The 14,624-nt window shown below is 30.6% G+C and overlaps 2 protein-coding genes across 2 annotated transcripts; one reads left to right on the top strand and one right to left on the bottom strand.

Moving 5' to 3' along the window:
- The first annotated feature begins 3,415 nt into the window (after positions 1–3,415).
- On the top strand, positions 3,416–6,584 carry LOC129896944 (uncharacterized). Its single transcript, XM_055972945.1, has 2 exons — positions 3,416–3,716; positions 6,306–6,584. The coding sequence occupies exons 1-2, from the start codon at positions 3,545–3,547 to the stop codon at positions 6,395–6,397; spliced, it is 264 nt and encodes an 87-aa protein (XP_055828920.1). The 5' UTR covers positions 3,416–3,544; the 3' UTR covers positions 6,398–6,584.
- Positions 6,585–7,656: 1,072 nt separating this feature from the next.
- LOC129896443 (chaperone protein dnaJ 8, chloroplastic-like) lies at positions 7,657–9,412 on the bottom strand. Its single transcript, XM_055972343.1, has 3 exons — positions 9,040–9,412; positions 8,817–8,885; positions 7,657–8,065 (listed from the first exon to the last, which is right to left on the bottom strand). The coding sequence occupies exons 1-3, from the start codon at positions 9,271–9,273 to the stop codon at positions 7,877–7,879; spliced, it is 492 nt and encodes a 163-aa protein (XP_055828318.1). The 5' UTR covers positions 9,274–9,412; the 3' UTR covers positions 7,657–7,876.
- Between the last annotated feature and the right edge of the window lie 5,212 nt (positions 9,413–14,624).

Here is a 14,624-nt window from a genome sequence, read left to right as displayed (position 1 = left end):
TTGCTAATTATCCTAGTTGATGTGTCTCGGATAAATAGTCAATCATTGCTTATGAGAACAAAGCTTCATAGTCTAAAATATGATAAACTGCATATAAAAGTATGCATTAGACCAACAAATTATGATCAATTTTCCTCTCAATTGATTTATGGTCTGGGACCATATAATTTGCATCTAGTAATGTTGATGTGCGTTATATGATTAATAAATATATCATGGTGCACATAGATGAATTCTCTAAAATAGATTGGGATATATGTTAGTTTTTCTAACATAAGAAGGAGGTAATAAGCAATCAAGATTTGAAAATGCTTATATTGAATGTCCATGAAGGACAAAGTCTAACATGCATGAAGCATGATATACCAATCGGTTCTAAATAAAATAATCCTTAAAAAGGAGGAGGAGAAAATGATTAAAATGATCATAATGATAAGGTAATATGCTCTTGAGGAGCCTACGACATAACACTTCATGAAACTTCACTAGAGGGGTGTATACCTCAAAATAATGAAGTGATGAGATCTCAATAAGTTATGTCGTATTGTGAATCAATTCAAATAATATATCATTAATGGTATCTTTGATGCAATATAGCGCAGTATTGTAAAAGATTATGAGGATCTAAATTCTAAAGTCTATTAAAGCATGGTGATGTAGAAATGTTTATCAAATAAAAATCGGAATGATGCATCTTGATAAGCGTAAAGCTTATTTGACTTGCAATCCATACACTAGAATATGTCATGCATTGAATATTGAAAATTGTCACTTGACAAAATTGATATGAAAATTCCTTGAGGATGCAAAATTGATAGCATATGCAAGTTTCTGAAAAACTTGTTTATAATCCTCATATGGATTAAATCAATCAAGAATCTTTCATATTATTATGCAAGTTGATGTCTTGAATTGAAACTCCTAAAGAGCTTTCAAAAGATAATTGATTATTTGCTTAAAAAAATTAAAGTGAGGAACTTATGGAATTTTTTGATCCTTAAAGGATGATTCGTAAAAGGAGATAGAACGACGCATATTTCATCAAAGCTTTTCTACACACGTGGGCTCCCACGAATGGTGATATCAACATGCAACAGATTTGTTCAAGTGACAATGTGGTTGATGTGTTTATCAATTTTCTACCAACTGCAACTTTCGAGAAGATGGTGCACAAGTTTGGAATGCGAAGATTCAAATCATTGAATTGATGTTCTCATTAGGGGGAGTTAATACGCGATGTACTCTTTTTCCCTCACAAGGTTTTGTCCCATTGAATTTTCCTTGTAAGGTTTTTAATGAGGCATCCAAAATGCGTATTATTAGATATGTGTACTCTTTTTTCTTCACTAGAATTTTTTTTCCCACTGAATTTTATCTAGTAAGATTTTAACAAAGCACATAATCTATCAAATAGAAATCAAAGGGAGAGTGTTATAAACATATTTGTATTATAGTGAATGTCTTTTATGTGAATTTCTTGGGAGAAAAATTAGGAATCCTACTTAAGGACCGAGTCAGTTTTTTTCTATAAATAAAAGGGTTTTCCCTCTTTGTAAAGATAATCTAAATTTGTGAATATCTCTCAATCTCTAATACTCAAGAGGAATAAGAAGTCTTATCTCTTCTCCTTACTACATCCTTCTTCATATTTTATATAATTTATAAAAATAATAATTTTAAAATGACTTTAAAAAAAGAAAAACCAAAAATAGAACTCTCTCTAATTTTTAATTTTTGACTTAAAAGTCATTTTAGTTTGACTTTTTAGTTTTTGACTTAAAAGTCATTTTAGTTTGACTTTTTAATTTTTGATTCAAATATAACTTTTTTACGCCCAATCTAAACGAGCCCTATATACTAGATTACTCTACCGATTTATATTACTTAATTAATTGATTACTCGATTATACATTTGCGTACAAAAGCTTTCTATTCTCACGGTTTGAACCTAAGATTTTTAGATTTTATGGTTTATGTGTTTTAATTTTATTGAATACGATGTTTGAAAAAATAAAGCAGTTTTTTTAAATCTTATAATATTAAACTTTAAAAAATAACCTTTTAAATTTTGTAATCTTAATATATTATATCATTTTGATGTGTATCTTTAACGTAAAGGAGAAAGTTAAAATTAAAAAGATTTATTAAATATAGAAAAAATATTTTTTAAGATTTTTCTTTTTTTTAATTGAGAAAAGGAGAAGGGAAAAAATAGGTGAGGAAATTTCAAGGTAAAAAATTAAACTCTGATCAATAACATAAAAGTACAATATTCAACTAATTGAGTTATTCAAGTTCCCCAAAAAAGAATCAGATTAAGAAGGAAAGTAAAACTTTAAATAGAAATGGAAGGTACAGATATTTTGGATTAGCACTTTAGAAGATGTTTATTTACCCGAATTTAGTGTTGCACAAAATTAATCGTAAATGATATACTATTCATCAACATGTCTGCTTCCTAGGCAGGGGCAATTTAGTTATTTTATTTTTTTTGTGCTAATTTATTTATTTTAATATTTTTTTTCGTATGTTATATATTTAAAAATTACATAAAAATATTATAAATTATAATAATTAATAATTTAAAATATTTTAAAGATATATAAAAAGTTTAATTATTTAAAAATTATATAAAAAATATTATAAATCACAATAATTAGTAATTTAAAATATTTAAAATATATATAAAAAGCTCGATTAACTTTCGAAATTTTATAAATTGAGACAAAGAAAGTAACACATATTATTTGAAAGAACTAAACAATCATAATAATTGACAACTTAAAAATTTTAATAACATAAAATATTCGGCTGAGTCTCGAAATTTATTAGTGTCATAAAAGTTGCGATAGAAAAAGTAACATATTTTATTTGAAAATGACAAAAAAAAAAATTATAAATCTCAATAATTGATAACATAAAATACTTACAAATCATAAAAAATAATTTAATAAAATCTCTAAATTTAATTTTTGTCACGTAAATTAAAAAAAAACAAAGTGAGTAACATACTCAATGTCTATCTAGAGCCCGTTTGGATTGGCTTAAAAAAAATAACTTTTATGTATGAAGTGCTTTTAGAACTTTGAAGTGCTAAAAGTTATTTTTATAAATAAGCAGTTGAGTGTTTGGATAAAAGTGCTTATGATGTGAATTTTAGGGTTAAAAGAATAAAAAAAAAGTAGTTTGGGAATTTAGTTAAAATACAAAGGATATAAAAGTAATTTCCATGGTCAAAGAAAATGACTTTAAGCACTTTGGAAAAAAAAAGTTAGGAATTCTAACTTTTCATTTTTGACTGACTTTAAGAACTTTATGGCTTAAAGTCAGCATTAGGCAAACACGTCTAAAAGCTAAAAAGGGGTTTTAAGTTGGTTTTGACCAACTTAAAGCCAATCCAAACGGGCTCCTAGTAATAAAGAGAAGGAAAATAAAATGAAGCATTGGTTGCAGCACGAGCAAGTCAACATAAGCTCAAAATGAATATCGATAGGGTTTAAGGGTTTTACTGAGCGAAATAGAGAGAAAGGAAAAAGGGCAACAAATGGAGAAGAATACGGGAAGTGAGACGAAGAAGATGAATGGAGCAGGAGGAGGAGGAGGGTTTAGGGCCAAATTGGAGCATATCTTATATAGCGGTGAGAAGAAGCACGTCATCGGCGGCATCGCCGTCATCGGCGTCATCTTCGGTGTTCCCTGGTACTTCATGACCCGAGGTTCGTCATTCTAATTCCCCTTTTATTGCAATTTTATTGTTTTTTAACTCAATACACCAACAATTAATTACTATCTCGATCTCAAATTGGTTCGACTAATCCTTCATATCTAATAGTCCCAATGTTGCAATTTTTCTGCCATCCAGATTGCTTCCATTGGGATTCTGAGTCCCTTTTATTCTTTACCCAGCTACTCATGTAAGAGATTGAACTTACCATGGTTCCCTAGGATCCATATTCTATTATAACCTTGGTGTTTGAGCCAGCTTGTGCTACTAATTCCATGGCTACCTCCTACCCCCTACTAGCATAGGTAATTCAGTCTATCAAGGCTTGGATAGATGGAAGGATTTCAACATGAGACCTCATGCTTCTCTAGCCACTTCATTTACCACTAGCCCACACCCTTAAATTCCCTAGAATCCATATCATCAAAGATCACGTATTTTTGTCAAGGCATTGACATTTTTCACCTCATTCGAATAGCAAATAAGCCTACTTTCCTTTGGTCGCTCACCCCTCAAATCAATCACCAAAAAGATCTAGTCTTGTCTTGGCTTAATGCCATATTCATAATGGCTTCATCTCAAACTAGTTGGGTGTCCTTAATATCCAATCGTTCCTTTTGGGTAATTACTTTGTAGGAAGTTGAATTTGGTGCCGTCCAAATTACTTCCATTGAATCTGATTGCCTTCTATTTGTATCCCTGCTACTGATCTGAGACTACTAAATATGAAAAGCGAAAAAGAGGATTCTCCTGTAACAAGCATCAAACAAAGTTCAAATATTTAACAGTTAATTTATAAGGCAAAAATGCCTCTAAATTTGCCTCGTTATGTATTACTTCGGTGATCTCTGATTTAGTGACAATGTCATCCATTTTCTCCTCTGCTGTGAATTTTGCTTCGTTATGTATTACTTATTGGTTCTCATAATGCCGGTCTCTTTGCTTTACCAGTAATTGTAATAAAATTGGCGATAGTTACCACATATCTTGCTTGTTTGTTGCAATGAGGCAAATAATGATGGTATTGTTTGATGTTTCCACGAGCCAAAGCTGTTAGAACGAGCAAAAAAGTCTTGGTTTTGAGCTATCAGCGGTTGCATATTTTGTTGCTTCGCTTCAAACAGGTGTTACTTCAAGTGTGCTCCATAAGAAGATAAAACATAAGATTTTTTTCTCTCTTTTTGTTGGTGGGTTATAGAATCTGTTGATATGTCTATGTCAGGAGAAATAGGTGTGTAAATGCAAATTGTTAGAGTGGGTTAGCCGTTAGAGTGCCACATTAGTTGGATAATGGACCGGTAGTCTGCATACATGGATTTGAGCCATCCTCCACTTAGGAACTAGCTTTTAGGATTGGGTTAGGCCAAAGTACCATATAATTATACTAATACAAAGGCAACACATACTCTTTTGTTTTATAACTGAGAAATCCCCTAGGGCTAGTGGGGCATGGTTTGAAAATCGGTGGTTAATGTACCACCCCTGTATCCTTCTCCACTTGATAAGTCTGGACTGTTATTCACTCTAAATAATGCTGAAATGTGAGGAACCCACTCCATTTTACTTAATCGAGTGAAACTGCTGAGTTGATATGTATATAGTTAGAAAATTAATGAGAAACAGATGCATATGCCCATGCACATAAAATTTCAATCAGAAGTGGTTCTAAAAAACTTCATCTCATGAAAAAGATTGTTTGCTATAGCTGGACAACCCTCATCCCAGCTAAATAATTATGTAGAGTTTCGTAGTTGTAACCTTGTACTTCACTTAGTGATTTAAGGTTCTGCAGGCTATGGAGTGTGTTGATACAACAGAGTCACGGACTATTATCCGATTTGTCTGTTTATGGCTTTTATTGTTATGGGATTTGTTTAGGTCAAATATATTGAAACTTGAAAGCATCTACCTTATAATTGTAAATAAGTTGATAACTAAAAAGATACTAAAAATTGGATGTGTCATGTACAAGCTATATATGAATCCTAACAGTTGCTATAAGGATAATGGGTGTCCAGAATGGTTATCCAATCACGTTTGCCTATGATTATGCTAGGTCACTATTTTCTTCATGTATTTGTATGGAGTACCTCTTAATGCGATTTCAAATGGTCAATTCAGCTTCTGGAACCAACTTTTATGCAATATTGTACATCTTATGGAGGTGTTCTTTTCACTACTTGGGAGTGGTATTGTGAAATTTCTTTTTATCTGGATGCGGGTATTCAAATATAAAGAAATAGATAAAGAAATAATAAATCGGTGATCAATGCCCTAACGTATTGTCATGTTGATCCTAATAAGAGTTCTTTTGTCACTCAGTTATTGTATGACCCTTTTTGAGGCTTTCTTACCTTTTCCCCTTTCATACTTGTTCTGTTGAGAAAGGAAGATCATACCACATTACGAGTTATACACGATGTATTGTGTCCAATTGTTCTACTCCTCTTAACCTTTCTATCTGCAGCGGGAGCATTGTTGTTGTAAAATACATTTGTGCACATTCAACTCCACTTTATCTGTGGATATCAGGAGGGTGAAAAGCTGATAAATCTTTTTTTTTTTCCTTTTTCTTTGGAAGGCTCCAAGCAACAGTCTCACCAAGATTACTTGGAGAAAGCTGATAAGGCACGGAGTGCGAGGCTTTCTGCTGGTTCATCCTCAACTAAATAATGAGAAGAGTTTCTTCAACCAGATTTTTGGTGCCAGGTCCTTCAGACTTTTAAGTTAGGCGCATACTGTTCCCAAAGTACTTATATAAATGCCTCTTTTTGGACAATCTTGTCTAATATGAACTATATATTGCAAACAAAACCAATCTCGACAGGTTAACATAATTTATGTTTATGTTGGGGTTGAACATGGTGAAGTTCATTCAATTTTATCTTCATGCTCACATGTAGAATGTTTTCTTTCTTGTCACGTTCAATACTTCTGAATAAACACATTGAATCGTAGATTAACTAGATATGAGAGATGTACTGAGTTTTGCTTCATTTGGTCGAGTGCCGTATACCCAGTGAAATCTACCTCTACCTACCTATCTCGTGGAGATAAAGTTGTTTAAAAATACCCTTTCTCTCAAAGTAAATTTAAAAGAAGTAACAAAAATAATAGGGGAAACATTTTAAATATGTAAAAGTGGATATGCAATAAATTAATCCATCAAATTTGAATGTGCAGGAACTACCTGCATTATTGAAAAACCAAGGACACGTTGTGGTGGTGGATAAAGAAAAGATAATTTCAGGATAAATTCTTAGTATCCTTAATTCCTTGTTTGGTTACAAATTTTTGGATAATTTATTTCAAGATTAAATAATAATTAGTACAAGTGAAATAATAATTCTAGGATAACCTATTTTGGGATAAAATGAAAGAGGAGGTTAAGTGAAATAATAATTCTAGGATAACCTATTTTGGGATAAAATGAAAGAGGTATCCTATTTTGGGATAAAATGAAAGAGGAGGTTGAGGGAAGCCACTAAATTGAGGGCTTCGCTCGCTCGCTTAAGATGACAAAAATAAAATGTTCAAAACCTTTTTATGTATCAATTTTCACATCTTTTACAGAGGATATTTTGTACTCTTTAACAATTCTTAGAAATTAGTCAAATTTTAATACAAACAAACCCAATTCCTACTAAAAAATAATATCAGAATAACAACTCCAACTGTGTAACTTGTTTAATAAAGCAAACGACCCCTAAGAGAATTAACGTGTATCAACTTTTATTGGTAATTAGAAGATTATATTTACCAAGGGGGAACTTAAATTTCACGTTCGAATGGGTCGTTTTGCGCTTTATATAAACTAGTTATGATATAGTAAAAATATATAGTGCATAATATGCTATGAAGTAGATACACCAGTTTTCTTGCAATAAATAATACAGATCCATGCTATTTAAGCATGTACAAATCTCATCAACATAAGAAATTTAATGTTTTATTTATGAACGATAGATGCATCGCCACATCAATACAGTTGCTAAGAAGAAACAAGGGGGGAATCCCAAATATGTACAAATAGAACTCCCTCAACTTCCTATTGAATATGTACATAAACCTCAAGCCATCTTTGATTTAAATAGGATGGGTGGTGGGTTTTGAATTTTGGGTTTTGGACTAATAAGATGATTAAATTAAAGATCATATGTAAGGATTAACATGGGAAGTATAATTACGAATGCCAGCACCTTCCCATCCCATCCACTCTTCCCATAGATCCCAATCTGGTTCATACATTCCTCTCATTGATTCATCATTACTACTATCATCATACTCATCAACCATCTCCAACTCCGCTCGTGTTTCACCTCTCAAGTTACTCATCACAACCTGCAACACAAACACGCACATCAGGAAAAAAAAAGAATGAGATTTTCACTGTTCAATGATAAATACAAGAGCAAACTACGACCCAATACCAAACAAGTCGGCGTCATGTAAGCTCATACTTGATATGAGATTAAAACCCAAATTCCTTGTACATAAAGGTACCATTTTTACAAGTCGATTGCGCTGCACACTATACATAGAGGTAATTGGTGCCCCTTTCGGTTTTTAAAGTCGTTTGGGATAAGGCATAATTATATCTTAGTGGTGGGTAAGTTATTTCATATATAAGGTATTTTATCATGGTATTTAGTCGGAGGTATTAGGATCCCACCATTTATGCCTATCACACCTTAGTAATGGGATAATTATTTCATATACAAGGTAGATTAAATAATTTCGGGATAACTTGTTCTAACAAAACGAACCCTTAGTGAAAGAGACACTACTAGGTTTGTTAATTTTATTGGTCAGAAATACCATCAAAGTAAAGCCTGCCTTTGTCGGTGGGCAAAGGGACAATAGTTAAAGCCTTTGGTCTATGCAAAAAGTCATATTCCCATTCAGGTCAGGGGTCCACCACTTTAATTTATTATCAAGAAAAAAGCTTAACCACTACACTAATTAAATCTAATAGACTATTTAATTATCTTCTTATTTACAACCCCACCACCACCACTACCACCACCAAAAAAAAAAAACTAATCGACCTAAGATCTAAGCAATTATATGTAAAAATGAATCAAAAACTTACATCGTAAGCTTCATTAATTTGGTGAAATTGGACGCCACAATTGTTTCCTCTGCATACGTCTGGGTGATACTGTAATCCGATTAAACACCTCATGTCAATCAATTAACATTCTAATAAAGGCATATATAAAAACGAACAATTTTTTTTTAATTACCAAAATAGTCCCCTTTTTTATGAAAATAATTCAAAATTTCCAGGTTTTAAGCAGATAACAATGGCAAACCTTAAGAGCAAGCTGTCTAAAGGCCTTTCTAACTTCAGATTCAGATGCACCGGGTTGAATCCTCAAGGTCTTGTACGGATCCTCCACGGCAGCGGATGAATAAACACAAGAAACCCTAAATCTATTTTTGTTGTTTCTGGTGTTCTTCTTCCCTGAGTTCCTGAATCGAAATAGAGATGCAGAGGCTGCTCCACAACCCCCAATACTTCCCACCATTCCCATAGCAGTAGCCATTGTAGACAAATTTGAATGAAAAATCGAAACTGTATATAGAATAACACACAAATATCTGAAATCAATCAATTTCTCGAGACGAGACTCTTTTAATGGAGAATAAAAAAAGGGTCAACAATTTGTGAAAAATGAGAATATATGAATGAAATGGCAAAAGGGTGTTTTCACTATATATAAGCACAAGGAAGAGAAAAAAGAATGGTTTTGGTAATTTATTATTATTTTCCTTTTCTTTTTTTTTTGAGGTGATAATAATGGTGTGGATAATGAGGGTGACGTGTCAGACTCTTTTTTCGAGGTGACGTGTCTGTCGTAGAGTGTTTTTAGTTTTATTTGAGTGGTGTAAAAAAAAAAGTGAGGCCCATTTAGGCCCAGTGCTTTTGATCTTATCCAAACTGTAATATTTGGTATCTTATTTTTTCTTCAAAGTATATGCCGCTTCTTCCGTTAAATTTTCATTCTTTTAAATCGTGTTTTGACTGAATTGTTTTTAGATTTGATTACTGAATCTCTTATCGACAATAGTAATAAAATATGTAAGAGTAGTCTGAGGAGACAAAATATTGGGAGAGAGAACACGTGACTTATGAGGTGTTTCCAAGTCATAAAATGTGCAATTCCATTTTGTACACTTTGGAAAGTGTGAAGATTAGTAGGCGTTAAAAGTAAAACGGTTGTTCTTCCATGACCACATCTTGGATAATGTATATCTGCTGGCTGGAAACAGAACCGTAACGCATACACGCTTTCGCTTGGATTATTATTATTTTATTAACATAAACGGTTCCTGGTGAAATTACTTCCGTTACAAATTTCTCTCATAATAATAATGGATCAAGTTACGTTTTAGGATTCCTATTAAATTCTTTTTATGAAATAAGGTGAAAATATATATATTTTTTAAAATAACAATTTAATTTTAAATGAGATTACTACTAATCGTGTCCTTAGTGCAGGATGTGTGATCCCTTAATACATAATCTTTGGATAATCCTCTTTCATCATAATACATAAGCTGTTTTTGGATTTAACTAGTTATCCTTAAGAGTCATTTCATATTATGAATATGTATGATTAAGTAACAATTGGATAGGTTGGTTAATAACATTTTATGTATATATATTCTCTATAAGTTGCAGCATGTTCGATTATTAACTTTTTCCGTTGCTATCATTGTTTAAGGATCAACTCGCACTTTAATTATTTGAATCGTAGAAACACTATTAATTTCTCCAATGAAATAGGGCAGGGAAACAAAAGATTTAAACGGTTTTTAAAAACAAAAACGGATAGAAAAAAAAAGAATTCTACAAGTCAGTCAATGAAAGTTTCACTTCACGTGAAATAACATACTTATATTTTACTTCACAAAAAAGAAAAATGGATGATAAAAATATAGGAGAACGATAGTCTTATTTAATACTGAAAAAAGAGCAAAGACTTTGTAGAGAAATAATCATATTATAGATAAATCAATAAATGAATTTGTTATAAATTCCACTATATATTAGCCTTCCCGTTCTTTTTTTGGAAGGGAGTATGTTGCACCAATAATTTGAAAGTGAACGTTGATTGATACCTTTGGCACCACATACTATATTAATAGATAAAATGCTAAAAATCCAATAAGAAAATGTAATAAAGAAATTGATGGCGAATAAATTGTTGTTTAAAATAATATATATCCCCGCTGTCAGTAATGGACATTGATATTTTTATTTTTCTTTGGCTCTGAAGGAAGCTAATATATTAATATTTGACATAATATCTTCATATCTTATATATAGTAATTAGTAAACTTAAGTTATTAATTACTACTACTCTTAACAAATATTTATCTAGAAAATAATTTCAAAAGATAATAATGATCAAGGAAAAAAATATTATTTTCTTTCGCGATAGTGTAATATATGTATACATTTTTTTATTAAATTATGTGTCCAAATCAAATTTGGCTACATAATTTAAGACACAAAGAATAATATGCTTAAACGTACATTGCATAGTAACCTATATATGATCCTAATTTTTTCGAAGAGGTCGATCATATACTAGCTAGTATAGAATGCATGCATTGTATTTAATTTATTTGTTTCCATGCTATAGTTTGAAACAAATTTGGTCAAAGTTGCATTTCCAATTCAGAAAATGCATGCTATATAATCTAACAATTAAGACAAGACACTTCACTTTCAAAAAAAAAAAACATTGACGATGAAAGTTTTTAGAAGACGAGCATCCCTATATTTATCATCCAATCCAAAGATATTTGTCTTCAGACACTTGGAGAAGATTTTTTCCATGAAGGTTACGTTGCTTTCTGCCATTTTGCTCTATATTAAAATAGTCCAAATTAAACTACGTACCCAACTAGATCCACCCACCACAACCAATCAAGTCACAGTATTAAGGGGGGTGAGGTAGGATGTATTAAAAAATCTGATATATGTACTCGGTATTGTTTTATTTAATTTTTTGATCGGTAGGATTTTGAGCTTATGTATAACTAATACACATATATTAGTCATAAATCGTATTCATTATTTATAGGGTGCATACTTAATATATCGCAAATCATGTAATTAGCAATACATGAGTTATTATTAATACATGGATAAACATGAGTAAAGGTAAAACTAATCTTAATACATCAAGACAAATCATGAATTAAAAATAGTTTCAGCATAACTAATTTCAACATTATTAATACAATTTATTCAGTACTATTTTTATATATTTTTGATAAGAATATTGAAAATTATTTGATATTTGATAATTAAATAAAAACTATTGTTTAAAGATATTCATATATAGCTACGGCAAACACATTGGAGCCAGGGAATATGAGTGTCGTTTGTGTTGAAGGGTGGAAAGGAGATAATAAAAGCCACTTACAAAATTTATTTTTTTCTACTTACCGTAAAATTTATTTCTTCATTTTTAAAGAATATATTTTTGAGAAAAATATTTTTCGAGATAGCTGGAACGAAAAAATAAGCTTTCCTCTGTACCAAGCACACCCAATATAATATGAAAAAGGAATGAAATATATGTTGTGTTTCCATGTTTAAACTTCCATCGTTTGTCCGGGGTAATTATTTCATAAATGACCCATTTGTCTTAATTTCTTAATTTGGCAATTATGGCCTTTTTAATCCATACTCTAAAATGTCATTTGAGAATTGAAAATCATATGAAAAAATGCTAGACCACGGATAATTTTTCTTGGAGACGCTAGGTGACTTACAATATGATATTTAGAACTCATATGGATTGACTTATAAGTTGCTGAAAATAATTATTTTCATTTTTTTTGAGTATTTGGCTAGCCAAGTTAAAATAATTTTGTGTGCTTAAAATAAACCAAAAAAATAATTGAATCTGTCTGACTTAGCTTATCAAAAACAGTTTATAAGATAAAAGCAATTTATAAGCCCCAAAAAAGAAATTGAACTACCCCAACTTCTTTGTAGTCCAAATTCTTTTTTTTGACTTATAAATTACTTTCAATTCATAAATTGTTTTAGATAAGCTAAGTCTAACAGGCTCTTTAACCAAAACACTTTTGAATTAAAAAGATGTTAATATTACGTAGGACTTGTATCTACTTGTCAATTCCCCCAAATCTATATAATGGATAAAGGCCCATTTGCGTCAATCAGCCGTTACCAAGTCCACGAACTAAAAAGGCTGCAAAGATTGGGCTGCTGGTTAACAAGTGGAGGATTTTCTTTAAGAAAAAACTACTTGATTGAGTGCTTTTTAAAAATTAATTACTGATTTTAGCGATATTTTTTTATTTATTACCATTTATAGCAATATATAGCAATACTATGATAAATCTACACTTGTATTAAAAGTGAATTATCCATACAATATAAATGTATTATAAGTGTTTTAAAATATATATTATGTTTGTGTAGTAAGAAACTAACATAATGTATTATAAGTCTATTAAAGTATGTGATAAATATATTATCCATCTATAAAACTTGTATTATATATGTTTTATAAATAGTTTTCTGCAATATGTATTAAAACTGTATTATAAATGTATTATAAGTGTTCAGTGAATTTTTTTTATTGCTATAAATGATAAATATTTTCTTAATATTGTATATTTATGTAAGTTTCCCTTTCTTTAATGCCTGCCTTTAACTATAGTCCTTCCACTTGAAAGGTGGTCTAAAAATAACTAGATCTATAGATAAAAAAACTAGGAAAATTATATAATTAGACATATTTCAATATCATATATAGTATTATTATCTATGCTTTTAAAATATTATTTATCTTACCACTAATTAAGAATTTTTATCATATATTGAGAAAGATACACTTAGACACATGTATTTTTGTAATCAGATACGCTAAAATAGGGAGGGAGGCGAGCGAGATTCGTTATGTATCTCAGATAAATGCGAATCACACTAGATACATATATATGTATATATCTGGTATGATTCACATGTATCTGCGATACCAGATACATAGGAGAGTGGAGAGGGAGATGGGAGAGAGGCGAACAAGATTTTATATATCTCAGATAGAGCAAATCCACTTGGATACAATGTATTAAAAATAAATTACACCAAATTTTAACCTCATGTATCCCGAGATACATACATCTGGACATATTTGAACGTATCTGGACGCACCAAAATTTAGTAAGATGTGTACTATTGCAAACTAGAGTGTATCTAAATAATTAACTCCTAAACTAGTGGGATATATATATAAGCTTCCCAACAAATAAATACTCCCGCTACTTTCCTGTATTTGATTTGGCTTTTATATCACAAAAATATATGTTTCATTTTAGCTGTCTATTTTAACAATTTAGAGATTTTTTTCTCATTATTAATAAGGTATAGTTCCAAATCATTATTAATAAGATTAGTTTACTAAAATATATCTTTAACTAAAAAAAAAATTAAGAGATGTACAAAATTAATAGAGATCAAGTAATATGAAATAAAGGGTGTATCTTTTAATTAGAAGTCTTCAATTGGGAAATTTTAGGGTGAGTTTTAAACAAGCAGCCAACCACTTTTAACATTATGAATGTAAATCATTAATTGATCAAATTAAGCACAATAAAGTTTAAAAGAATACTTAAGTCAAATTATTTAAACACTAGTGAACTTCTTTGTGCTTTCCGCGGTTAGGAAAGACTATAAAATGTCAATATAAGTTTAAATATGCAATTGATTTCATAGAGAAAAATGTTTAGTTAGTAATTGGATGACTTCCAACAAAGTAACAAGTTACTATTACGGACCAAAGAAAATACAAACTTACAATAATAATTTTTTATATAAAACACACAAAAAAGAGAAATCATAAATAGA

This window comes from Solanum dulcamara, chromosome 7 (genome assembly GCF_947179165.1).
Source record: "Solanum dulcamara chromosome 7, daSolDulc1.2, whole genome shotgun sequence".
NCBI classification, from domain to species: Eukaryota; Viridiplantae; Streptophyta; class Magnoliopsida; order Solanales; family Solanaceae; genus Solanum; species Solanum dulcamara.
This window is presented reverse-complemented; position numbering and strand designations above follow the sequence as displayed.

What these genes read in the sequence shown, in the direction of transcription:
- LOC129896443 (XM_055972343.1), bottom strand. Translation starts at nt 9,273, where the DNA reads ATGGCTACTGCTATGGGAATGGTGGGAAGTATTGGGGGTTGTGGAGCA. An exon ending in TTAGACAGCTTGCTCTTAAG is followed by an intron (nt 8,886 to 9,039) that starts GTTTGCCATTGT and finishes ATCGGATTACAG; the next exon opens with TATCACCCAGACGTATGCAG. An exon ending in AAATTAATGAAGCTTACGAT is followed by an intron (nt 8,066 to 8,816) that starts GTAAGTTTTTGA and finishes TTTGTGTTGCAG; the next exon opens with GTTGTGATGAGTAACTTGAG.
- LOC129896944 (XM_055972945.1), top strand. Translation starts at nt 3,545, where the DNA reads ATGGAGAAGAATACGGGAAGTGAGACGAAGAAGATGAATGGAGCAGGA. An exon ending in CTGGTACTTCATGACCCGAG is followed by an intron (nt 3,717 to 6,305) that starts GTTCGTCATTCT and finishes TTTCTTTGGAAG; the next exon opens with GCTCCAAGCAACAGTCTCAC.